The 12,288-nt window shown below is 38.9% G+C and overlaps 1 protein-coding gene across 6 annotated transcripts in view; it reads left to right on the top strand.

Annotated features, from left to right (window-relative positions):
- LOC131458408 (pleckstrin homology-like domain family B member 1) overlaps positions 1-12,015 on the top strand; it is a 41,584-nt gene extending 29,569 nt beyond the window's left edge. For all 6 annotated transcript variants that reach the window (XM_058627497.1, XM_058627496.1, XM_058627492.1 and 3 more), the window contains 8 exons: positions 274-393; positions 481-559; positions 800-950; positions 1,198-1,288; positions 3,358-3,504; positions 4,835-5,054; positions 7,458-7,543; positions 9,097-12,015. In XM_058627497.1, the coding sequence (XP_058483480.1) occupies positions 274-393; positions 481-559; positions 800-950; positions 1,198-1,288; positions 3,358-3,504; positions 4,835-5,054; positions 7,458-7,543; positions 9,097-9,237 (1,035 nt within the window). In that variant the 3' untranslated portion in view covers positions 9,238-12,015. The remainder of the gene's footprint in view (positions 1-273; positions 394-480; positions 560-799; positions 951-1,197; positions 1,289-3,357; positions 3,505-4,834; positions 5,055-7,457; positions 7,544-9,096) is intronic.
- Positions 12,016-12,288: the final 273 nt, after the last annotated feature.

Below are 12,288 nucleotides of genomic sequence, written 5' to 3'. Positions count from 1 at the left end.
CAGTTCAGCACATACCTTTGTACCATTTCAAGGTATTCATTGAACATTGAATTTCAATTAAAAACTGGACAAATTGGCATGTTTGTGGACTGTGGGAGAAAACCAAAGAACCCAGAGAAAACCTACAGTATATGCACACCAGAGAACCTGTAAACTCCACACAGAAAGGGTCGCGCACCCGGGTCTTTTTCCTTTAAGGCAACAGTGTTAGCCACTAAGTGGCCCTCCAAGTAAATATAAAAACTAGCAACTGATGTGTCCTTCTCCCCTCAGCTACTTAAGTCCAAATCAGACTGTGAGGATGAGCAGATGGCGTTATGCTGTCCTGTCAGCAATGCTGGATCCCTGTCACACTCCAACTCAACTGCTGTTGAGAAAAATGAGGTGCCCAAGGTGAGCACAGGATCCTCACAGCTGAGTTGTAACTGAACCTTTGATTTATTTCACTGTGTTTCACAATGCTTTCCGTGTGCTTTTCAGGGATTACAGTTAGTGCTGGGAGAGATGGCAAACCCATTAGACATGGACCCCAGGAGGCAGGTGGTTGTGCAGAGCAAAGGTACATCTCATCTATTCAACACACTAAACGTCAGCTGTCTACAAGCTTCCTCTACTGAGAACAACTTTGAAATTATTCAGAAACATGACTGTAGCCTCTTGCTCACAGTGTATTTAATAAATGACTGATTTTAGCATGGTCTGTGTCTGATCACAGTCAGTTTCTGGCTATGACTTGGCTTCATCAGTAGGGGGCACTCTGAGATTGTGACAGCTGTCTCTGCACCCTGTCTGTGCACAGATGTGTTTCCCTCTCCCTCGGCTTATCACTCCATCCTGAATCGTCAGTCACCATCGGGTGGAAACCAGGCATATGACACCCTAAGCCTGGAGAGTTCAGACAGCATGGAGACCAGTGTCTCCACTGGCAACTCTGCATGTACCCCAGAAAGGTGAGAGTGGAAAATTAGACATTGGCTCTGTTTCCATGGGAACACTTGAGTCTGCCCTATGTCCTATGAGAAGGGTCACTGCTCTTTTTACTCTTCAAGGTTTTTTTAGATGTTCAACAACTGTTTTCAGGTGCTCATGAAGAAAACATTGTCTTTCAGTACTTAGTCTTCAGACATGTCTCTTTACTTTTTTCATGCCTTGTCACAAAGCTGTGTGATCAGACGCTCCTCTCTGTGTGTGTTGTAGCACCTGCGGGTTAGAGGCCCATAGGATAGAAGAGATGGAGAGGATGTTGAAGGAAGCACAGCAAGAGAAAGCCAGACTGATTGAGAAACGAGTGAGTTCCCAACTTTAGTACTACAGAGTTTAGATGTCAATGTATTGTATTAACAAAGGTGCTCTACAATTTAGAAAACTGTCAATTCATAATAAAATGGTGATTTTAACATACGGCTGTACCCCATAATGGAGTCACATGAGTGTGACGTCATTGGCTGAGATGCCCCGACTTCATGTTATGAGTGCATGTTAAAAATGAAGTACCGTGACCACACAGTTGTGTCCCTGTATTTGCTTGAGTGAAAATGGAGGAACCAAATGCAGGTTGAAAAAAATAACAAGAGTTTAATGAAAAAAAAGAAAACAAAAAGACCTTTTAAAGCCGTCAAACCAGTTCTGTACTGATGCTGAATAATACAAACTGTTGATTAAAACAACCGTTTAAATTAATTTGCATCCACATCACTGAATCTAATCATCCAAGCAATATGATCCGTTGTGCACCAACACAAACCTCGACACAAACACCAAAGTATTTTTTCAATGCCTATTTATTTCAGTCAGGCCATAAAGTCTTCCATAATAGCCTGATATTGCTAAAAGAGATCCAAATAAACAATTAAACATACCGTGCTATTGTTTTATCAAGTTGTGCCTGGCTATGGGTCCGTCTTTCGAACTCCAACCGCTGCTGCTTGGGTGGAGTGGGTGTGTGTGTGTGTGTGCTCGCTGCTGTGACTCTCGTTCTCGGATGCTGCGTTAGCTACCTTAGCTGCTAACTTTGTCGAAGCATGCCGCTTCTCCAGGTGCTTCAGCAGATTGCTGTTGCTGTTGTTCACCGTAGAAAGTATTTTTGAACCGGGACACAGTCTACAAGTTACTGAAATGTTGTTTCTCCCTCTGCTCTCCAGTTGAAAATAATGTGAATACCTCCACGAGGAGAAACTTATCTTCCCCTCTCACTCGCCATCATGCCAACATGTCCAGTCCTCTTCATGGCGCGTGTTTGATTACGTGTGGGACGCTAGAGGGCGACGAGTGCTTTGTTGTTCAATTCAATTAAACTTTATTGATCGCTAAAATGTTATGGGAACTGTGTGCTGTTGTAAAACCTCGGCAAAAGGAACGGAGTAACACAGCGTTTGGTAACGGAAACGGAGTTACTGAATTTAAATAAACAACGCGTTACATTATTAGTTACTGAATAAAGTAACGCCGTTACTCATAACACATTAATACCCAACACTGCTTCTAAAGCAGTTGTTTTCAATGTATTGAATCATTAGATTTGTTCAGTACTTCCTCCATGACGCAGTCACTGAATACAGCAGCAAGGTTTGTGATGCGGCTCACTGCTCGTGATTGCGGGCTTTCAGCAGTGCTGTCGCTAAATACACCGGTCTCTGGAGGGTAACCCACGATTAATGTTGGAGATTAACCCATGTTTTCAGGATTGTTAAGTCTTTTTAACTGATCTACAGTTCGGCAATGTTCGGTTTGATTTTTGTACCTCATCTTGTGATGGTACTCTGACCAATCAGTGCATGGCAGTCTGATGACGTCACGCATAGTATCGGCTCAGCACGCTTGGAACCTCGCCAGAATACGTAATAAGTTACATTTGCAGGCATTTGTCACTATTTTCGTACATCACTTATTGCAACATTGTGTGTGTGTGATTACATGAGATTGCAGACAAGTTGGCCTATCAATATATATCTCAATATTATAATTAAAAGTCAATGTGTCAAATGTATTCAAATTACATAAAACAATCACATTGATGTTCAGTGTAATAAACACTTACATGTTTTCAACATTCACTTTTTAAAAGAAAAATGTCTTGTGTAGTTTTTATTGTCTAAGTTGAAACAAAGCCTACCTGTATGTAAGTGTTTGAAAGTTGCAAAGAGTCATTTTACATCAGCAAAGCTTCAGTGCACAGACTTAAAGGATATACTTTACAAAACCCTGGATTGGGACTTAAATTCCTCCTCTGATAGTCATCCACTTTGTATTGCAATATTTGCCTTCCATTAACATATTCTCCCCATTGCCCCTGTTATTTTTTTCTCTTCTCTTCTGTTTCTCCTTCTTCTCCTCCTCCTCCTCTCCCATCACTCCCAGGAGAGGGAGGTGCAGGCTAGACGACAGATGTTGGAGGAGGAGCGGGGGAGGAGAGAGGAAGCCGAGAGGAGGCTTCGGGACGAGGCGGCCCACAGGCAGAGGCTGGTAGAGGAGGAGGTGAAGATGAGAGAGAAACACTTCTCCCAGGTCAGTGGAGCAGCAGGAGGAATCAGAAAGTAAAGCGAGGCAGAGAGGGAGTGAGCGAGGATGAGCGGTGTGACAGTCAAAGGAGGGATATGTGATGAGGGATTTATGGGAAGATCACAGATTGTCAAGGAAGGGAGAAGAAGTGGGAGTGAGTGGAGGGAGTGAGAGGAGAGAGCAGGAAGGAAATGAGTTGACCTGGAGGGAATATAAAACATACACTTAATTTAACTTTTATTCAATAAATAAAAGCTTTTATTTAAATTATTGTATTGTTTTCTGTCAGATGAGAATGGGTAAAACCAACACACATCACTGTAAAATGTAATAACATTAATTGGTGAAACTTCATGTTGCAGTTGAATACCTCACTGTTCCCAGATGTGTTAGAGAACCAATGAAGCCTTCCTTTAGCATCAATGAAACTATTAACTAAAATTTAGCATCAAATGATCCCATTAAGCCTATTTTGTAGTTCTCTGCTCGAAAATTGCACACTCATAAAGAAATGAGTATATCTCTGCAACCACAAGGTCTATTTGAATACTTTGGGTGTCATAGTAAAGGGAACACTTGCGGGATTTGTTAAGGTGTGTAAATATCAGTACATCTGTTACTGGTGAAGAGTAAATGAAGATAGCACACAAAAAAAGCTGACCAAGATCCAGATGTAAGTATAAAAAGATAATTCTAATAAAAAGAGCAATTCATACGATCGGGTAATTGTACACTTAGAAAATAAGTGTAATAATTATTAATAATACATTTTCAAATGTTGAAATTTGGATTTCAACATCATCAACAAACACTGGTGTCCACTCATACCATAAATGCAATTGTTGTTTTTTTTAAATCTAAATTGAATCATAATTCACAAAATTGACATCATGTGCTCGTCTTCTCATAGACTTCTATTCAAACACAGTTCAATAGGTCACCCCCAATTTTGGAGTCTCACTGTCACTGACAACATGTCTGCCAGCCAGGAGGCAAGGAAAATAATTTTAGCCACTCACTCATTTTAGCCACTCACCGAATAAAACCGCAGCTGCTTAAATCTACAAAATACTCAAAATTTTAAAATAGACTAAATATTAAACTCATTATCCACCATTGACCAGTGGTTCAGGATATCAGTGTCAGTGTATAAGTCAGTGTTACACCAGGTCACTGGAGTAACCAGGTCAAATTATTTTCACACTATTTTATTTGCTTTGTTTTCCTGGCTTTCAGAATGCAGAATTATATTTAAGCAAGAAAAACTAACCCCCATTGATTTTCCCCATAATTTCAAACCATTTATTGATCAGAATCAAAAATATTTTCTTCACAGGCCCGGCCAATGACACGTTATTTGCCCAACCGAAAGGAGGAGTTTGACCTGCGTGCCCATGTGGAGTCATCTGGCCACAGCATAGATACCTGCCCCTTTGTAATCCTCACAGAGAAGCTGTGTAAAGGCCACCTGGTAAAGATGGGTGGTAAAATCAAATCATGGAAGAAACGCTGGTTTGTCTTCGACCGTCTCAAGAGAAACTTCTGCTATTACATCGGTAAGGATTTCAGTTTTAAAATGAGAATGTATGGATTTCATATTTGTGTTCAGATTTGTTTTTTTTTGGTTACTTATTAACGTATCTTATTTGTTTGTTGCTATCCTATATATTAAGAGAGAGAGAGGGAGCGAGAGAAAGAGATGATTTCAATGGAAACCTTATATATAATATTGGCCACTCTGCTAGCTCTGTGTTCTTTTGGCAGAGTATGAATATCTGTGAATAATGTGTAATGGAAGTGCTGTATATATAGATGAGTTTATATGAGTATTTGGGCATGAATGGGTGGAAACTCTGACAGATCGTCAAGACTAGAGAAGTGCAGATTGTTTGTCATTTTGTAATGTCTGTTTAGGACTATCTCATGGCATCAGCACGAGCAAACATGAGGCAGGTAGATACAGATGCTTGTATTGAGATGTTTGTATTTTGTTTCCAAAGAAACACTTCCAAAATGTTCTGCAATGAATCCTTATTATTCAATATCTAAGAATCATGGGCCTTTTCCCCCACAGCTAGCTGTGATGATATGCAACTCTATACACTTTGCTTAATAGAGGTCTGGCTTGTGAGATCTGACCAGAAAAGTTGTGTTAGCTATTGAGATTGTTTATCAAAGAGCATTCCAAAATTTGCAAACACTACTCAAAGAAAAAGTAACATGCAGAGGTTAATTTGACACTCCAAATTAAAAAAAAAAATCACTGTGTGTTTGTGGTGTAAACTTTATCTTAAAAGGTTCCCAGCTGTTCGCCCAACAGCAGTGCTGTGACTCTGTCAGCTGTGTCTGTCGGATGTTACCAGTGTGTTTTCATCAGGCACAACACACTAAATAATTCTGTACAAAGATGCTGATGACGGGTGTTGAAACATCACATGTGTCAGACATTTAGAAAGAGAACATTCATATTTAAATAACTGAACAGACATAAAAGTAATACAGGGCATTATTTCGACCTTTACAAAAATCCATTATAATAATTTGACTGTTTTATGGACTGGAGATGTGATCGCCGATCCCTCTATCGTTTCCACAAGGTCGGCATTTTTTTACACTTTGGATTCCCTAGTATAAAGCTGACTTGTTCTTACTTACTTACTTTATGTGACAACATTACTACTACGGTGTGGGATAAGTTATATTCCTGGAAAACATGAAAAATAACAGTACCTTGTCGGATGACGTTGTTTTCAACAACGTTGTGCTGATCTGAGGAGCAGTGGAGGAGGTGGCATGTCACAGCGTCAGAGTGGTATTTACGACAGTGCAGTTACACTCGACACCGTGGGGGTGCTTGTGGGTCAAAAATCTAAAATAATGCCCTGTATTACTTTAAGTTTAAAAAAAAAAAAAACACATAGTATGTTCTCTTTGCTGCTCTCTCTCCTCTCACTTGCCCAGACTTTTCACCCCTTCATGTCTGATGATGGTGATGATGATGGCGGTGATGAAATACGATGCAATACTTTCTTTAGATGTGTTTTTCTTGGGGAGGAGTCTCGCTCCTGGCTTGTTCGTAAAAAACAAAACTTACATTTCAAAAACATTTATTTCATTACTAAGCAGATTTGACTTCAGGAAAGGGGTGAGCAGGAGAAAGTATTTAGTGCATTTCAACAGATTGCACTTAATTTCAGTGGGTGTTTGTTTTTGAGCCATGTACTCCAGTGTGCATGAAAAACATACAAAAATAGACAAAAATAAAAGACCACTTTCTTAATAATAAAAAAGAAACTGATTTAATTCAAAGAAAAGCCTCCTTTACACTTACATTGCCTACAATTCTGCCCCAAACTAGAAAAAAGTATCAGTCCAATGACTGTGTGATAAGCTCCATCCACTGAATTTGTTGAAGCATATCTAGCAAACTCCTCAGTGTGGAGTGAGTCTGAAGTGCTTAAAGGTATGTTAGGAACAAAAAGCAAAACTCCTGATCACTGGACAGAAACTCAGAGCTGCTTAAGGGAAATGTTGAAATGTAAGATATTGTCTCATAATCAAAAGAAGCATTTCTTTTTTAGCCTTACAAAAATATCTCAACATCACCAGCAGGGAAAAAAAAATACAACACAGGGACAATTCAAAGACTTGAAGCAAACAAGTCACATTAAAGGGATAGCAAAGACTTCAGGCATAACTTGAAATAGACTTGATACATGGCTGCTCATACTTTATTTATGATTTACATTTTGCTGGGAATTCACACTTTTCTTCTATAAAACATTTTTTGTCTCTCTTTTACTTTAAACTGCAACAACCTATTATAATTAAGAATACGTTTGACCACAAAAACTAAAAAAAATAATGATTCCCACATTACTGGCTTTGTAATGGCAGTGGTCAGGCAACCGTTCAAGACATAATGTAATAACCTATTTGTTTTCTATTTCTTCTCTTAGACAAGCATGAAACCAAGCTGAAAGGACAGATTTACTTTCAGGCTATCGAGGAGGTGTATTATGATCATCTACGCAGTGCCACTAAGGTAAACTTTTTTTATTCCTTAGAATAAAATAGAGTAATTTATTGTGATTGCATTGTAAACAATACAACTCAATTTCCCAAAAATGTGCAAATGTTCACTCCTCCTAAAATGCACACTTACATACTCGCACCCAAAAAAAATCCAAACAAATAATGTAAAAACAACATGACCCTAAAAAATGCATATTGCACTTGAAAAGGGAAAAAAACAATTTGCATTGTCTTCAGGAAATATCTCCTTCCACACAAACCCCCCTGAAACGACTCAAAACTTTGTAGTACATATGCCAGCACTGTAGTTGCGCTAACATTACACCAAGAAACAGAACAAGACATTAAACATTAGATATAATAACAGAAATGGAGACAGAATGAACCGATTCAGAGGAAAGAAAGGGAAATAATGTTTTTTGATCTACTTCGACTTTTTTAATAATAAAAAAAAGCAATTAGCGACAAATATAGCAACTTTCTGTTATAAACTTAAATATTTTACGAGAACAATTCTGCCGCACGAGTGAGATCCATCTATGCACGCAAACACACACACACACACACAGAAGCGCTGTGTGAGCGCAGTTTTCTCCTCTCTTTATTTTTTTTATATTTTTTTTCACCGCTGTGTGTGAAATCTCTAAAGACAGGACGTGTTGTAGTGATATCTTCATTGGTAGTTTGTAACTCTGTGAAGCAATCTCCAAACACAAGATAATGAATGAGATTTTCCCACTTAGGAGGCTTTTTCAAAAAATATGCCTCCCCGGAATTTCAGAATTCTGAGAAAAAGTATTCTCACTTTGATCTCAGAATTCATGCTGTTTTATTATTTTTTCTTTCTTTCATTGTATTTTTGCATGTGGCCCGAAAAAAGTCAGAATTCTGACTTTTTCTCAGAATTATAGAATTTAGTTCATGTAAGGACACAGGGTGACAACTGTTCTTCAGTTTCGAGATGCAGCATTTCAGGGCTCTATAGTGTCTTCCAGAGGGCAGCAGGGTAATTGGGTGGTGGAATGGGTGTTATCTCTTACAATCCTACAGACAAATGCCTTTTGAGTTATTTTAACCACTTACTGGTTAAAGGAGGCAGTAATGCAACACTATGAATGCCAACTCCCATAAAGAAAAGTATAGGTTTTAAGAAGTGACTCCAAATTAGCCACTAAATCAGGGAGCATTAGATTTTGATTTCAAGATTTGACTTTTGAACAGACAGAAAGGCCTCACCTGAGGATCTAATAGCGCTTTTCCATTATACAGATCTAGCATTACTCAGCTTTAACACTTACCCATTTTTCAAAATAGTACACAGTTTTTTTCAGAATAAAACTACCTTTACAGCAATCATACCCACAATTTATTTTATTTCCAATTAAAAAAAACGAATTATTTTTGTTATGCTAACTAAATTTAAATGTTAATAACTTAACTTACAAAAGAGTTAAAGGCCGTTCATACATGAAACATATGGGGGAAATATAGGGCTCAAACCCTGACTTCCATTTTTGCTTTCATGCCCTAAAATGCTCCTTCTCTCTGTCTGTGATCCTCCAGAGTCCCAATCCCTCTTTGACCTTCTGTGTGAAAACCCACGACCGACTTTACTACATGGTGGCCCCATCCCCAGAGGCCATGAGGATCTGGATGGATGTCATAGTAACAGGTGCTGAAGGCTACACACAGTTCATGAGCTGAGGGACCAGCGGGCAACAGATGAGGGGAGATGATGGGATGGATGCTCCCTTCTGATTGTGCCGAGGCTGGAGCTGAGATGGATGATATACAGCAAATGTGTTATAAATGGACATCTGTATGACATGAATGTTTATAATATGTAAGAAGGATAAATAGACTGAACAAACTGCCAAAGAAACAAGACCACATTTAATACATTCTGTTAAGGACGATATCCTTTTTGAGGTTTTGAGAGGAACACTTTTGTCATATAAGCTCAAACTGTTTACACTTCCAATTTGTTGATTTCTGCATGCAGTGTTATCACTCTAACTGATGCCTTTTCCCCTTTTGATACATATGTAATTTGCTAAACATTTCTCAGATGAGAAAAACATTTATAATATTCGAAAACACATTTTAGTAACGTGTGCCCGCACCTCCATGCACGCCTCGAGCTGGAACCCGTTCATTTACCGCACGGTACTAGTTTATTTTCAGTTCTAGTTATTTTCAGCACCGCATGTCGGGCTGTGGAGCCACTGCAACGTGTGCAACAACTGCATCAGAGCGGGTCCCCGGCCTCCCGTTCCACGTTTCGAGGGGATCGGGCAACGTACTGCAAAGTTAGAGGGCACTTCCTGTTTGAAATGGCCGACTTCCTGTTGGGTCAAAGGTGTGTCCGTAAACGTGTTCAGAGAAGTTTCCTTGTCTTACATATGAAAGTTTGTGCAGATCATACAATGTTAGACTTCACTTCCTGTTTCGAGCGTTCCACTGCCTGTTGGGAGGTCATCTTTTACAGACATGTTCAGGACAGGTCCCTGGTGTCACATCCGATGTATAAAACAATCCCTGTTTGAGCAGTAAATGTCATATTGTCTGCTGTCACCAGGGGGCAATGTTTTCAAAATTGAATATTTTTGTATAGACATCTTCAGGGCTGGACTATCATCAATCCTAGCAAGTTTGGTTCAGATCGGACCAGGATTCGCAAAGTTGTAACAGTTTGTTTTTTTGTCGCAAAAATCTGACTTGCATTGTTGCCAACACCATATAACGATGCATGATCATATTCAACACGCATCATCTATCATGTGTCTTCAGTGTATTCAGCAATTTTGAGTTGGATACGATGATCTCTGTAAAAGGTATTCCCAGAATCGTAAAGAAACAGAAAAAAATATTCTGCCACCACCAGGAGGTGCTGTTTTCAAAACGTACCATTTTCAGCAACTACCCATCATCAGTTTGTTTGGGATCGGACCTTCCATCGCAAAGTTATAAGAGTTTTGTTGTGTGTTGAGAAAAATCCGAATTTTCGCCAACTTTGGCACCCCCTATCTTGTACGCAATGCGACATTTTAAAAAACGTTCAAAAACTCTAGATCCTCAACGGGTCCACAGCAACCTCACCAAGTTTGAAGGTGATCGCACAAAAGCTCTAGGACAAGTTTGTTCAAATATCAAATGTCATGTTGTCTGCCGTCACCAGGGGGTGCTGTTTTCGAAATTGAATATTTTATTATAGACGTCTTCAGGGCCGGACTATCACCAATCCTAATTGCCGACCCTTTTATAAGAGTCTATTTTAGCCAGATTAGTACAGTACAAATGTCAATTCATTAATGTATTTTACATAACAACAAAACTTCATATTTACATTTTAACAAAAATATATACATTTTGGTTCTATAGTATACATAAATACTTTATATCTAATTAATAAAGATGTATAATGCTTGTTTTTCTCGTCGTTTCCTAAATTAGTGTTTCACACAAGCAAGTAATGAATGACCTTCCTTCTTTAAATACCACTTTATGCTTATATTCATAGAGAACACACAAGACACTCCACTATTTACACATGAACAGTCAGGTGTTTTTGATCGGATCATTATATCATTAACTAATTTCTCTAGCCGTTACGATTACGATATAGACCTTACGATTATAAGGCATGTATTTAACAGGAAGTGAAATTGCATGACACGTCTGAATGATTCAACCTGAAGAAATTTATGGGAAGAAAAAAAAAAAAAGGAGATGTTTGCGTTTCTTTTCACATGAAATCCTCAATGTAAATACTGTATATTCACTTGTTTTCTCACTTCTCGTGCTTGGTGTCTGTGTTCTTGTATTTCTTTCCGATTTAGGACCTTTTCTGCTACAAACACTGACCTTGTCAGGGCCAGTGGTCCACATGGAGACTGGCGGTAGCTCAGTGGTAGAGAGTTGTCTTTCAACTCAAAGGTTGTGGGTTCGGGTCTGGACTCCGCTAGTCTACATGCTGATGTGTTCTCGGGCAAGACACTTAACCTCTCGACGGCTGTGATGACTGATGTGCTGTATGAAAGTGAATGGCAAAACTGTAGTGTAAAGCAGCTTTGAGAGGTCATCAAGACTAGAAAAGTAGGATATAAATACTTACCATTAGGACCAGGTTTTTGTCCTCACAAGGTCTGTGTTTATGAAAGAAGAGATCGTAAAGATGTAACATATACAAGTATACACACACACACAAACAAATTTCCTCTGAGAAGCTACACATATTGTAACCAAATGCCATGTTTTCTTCATATGTTCAAAGAGGGGCAAAAGCTGAGGACAATAAATTGGGAGGGAGGTGATGATGAAATTATGGTGTAACCCTTACAAATCTACCATCCATGCACTTGGCATGCAGCACTGATTTTTTTCTGACTTCTGGGCTCATACACAATAATAATGAGACAACAAATGTCATTTGATGGACTGGCCTGTCTCACTGTAGAATGATAATAAAACATTTCAAATACATTTGAAGTTTATTTTGATCTGACGTTGATGTCCTACATTTAATTCAGCAGCAACCTTTGGTTGTGTTGTTTGAATAACTTAAAGACATTAGAACATTTAAATTTTGAGATATTTTACCTATCTGTTCTTCTAATGGAATAAAATGATGTTATACACACTAGTGGGACAATAGGCACAAAGAGCAGGGTTGCCGTGAGCAGCGCCTTGGACTTTTTTCATGATGTGCAAACAGGGAGCTCTCAGTGGACCAATTAATACACAGAGATAGAGCAG

This window comes from Solea solea, chromosome 4 (genome assembly GCF_958295425.1).
Source record: "Solea solea chromosome 4, fSolSol10.1, whole genome shotgun sequence".
Classification (NCBI taxonomy): Eukaryota; Metazoa; Chordata; class Actinopteri; order Pleuronectiformes; family Soleidae; genus Solea; species Solea solea.
This window is presented reverse-complemented; position numbering and strand designations above follow the sequence as displayed.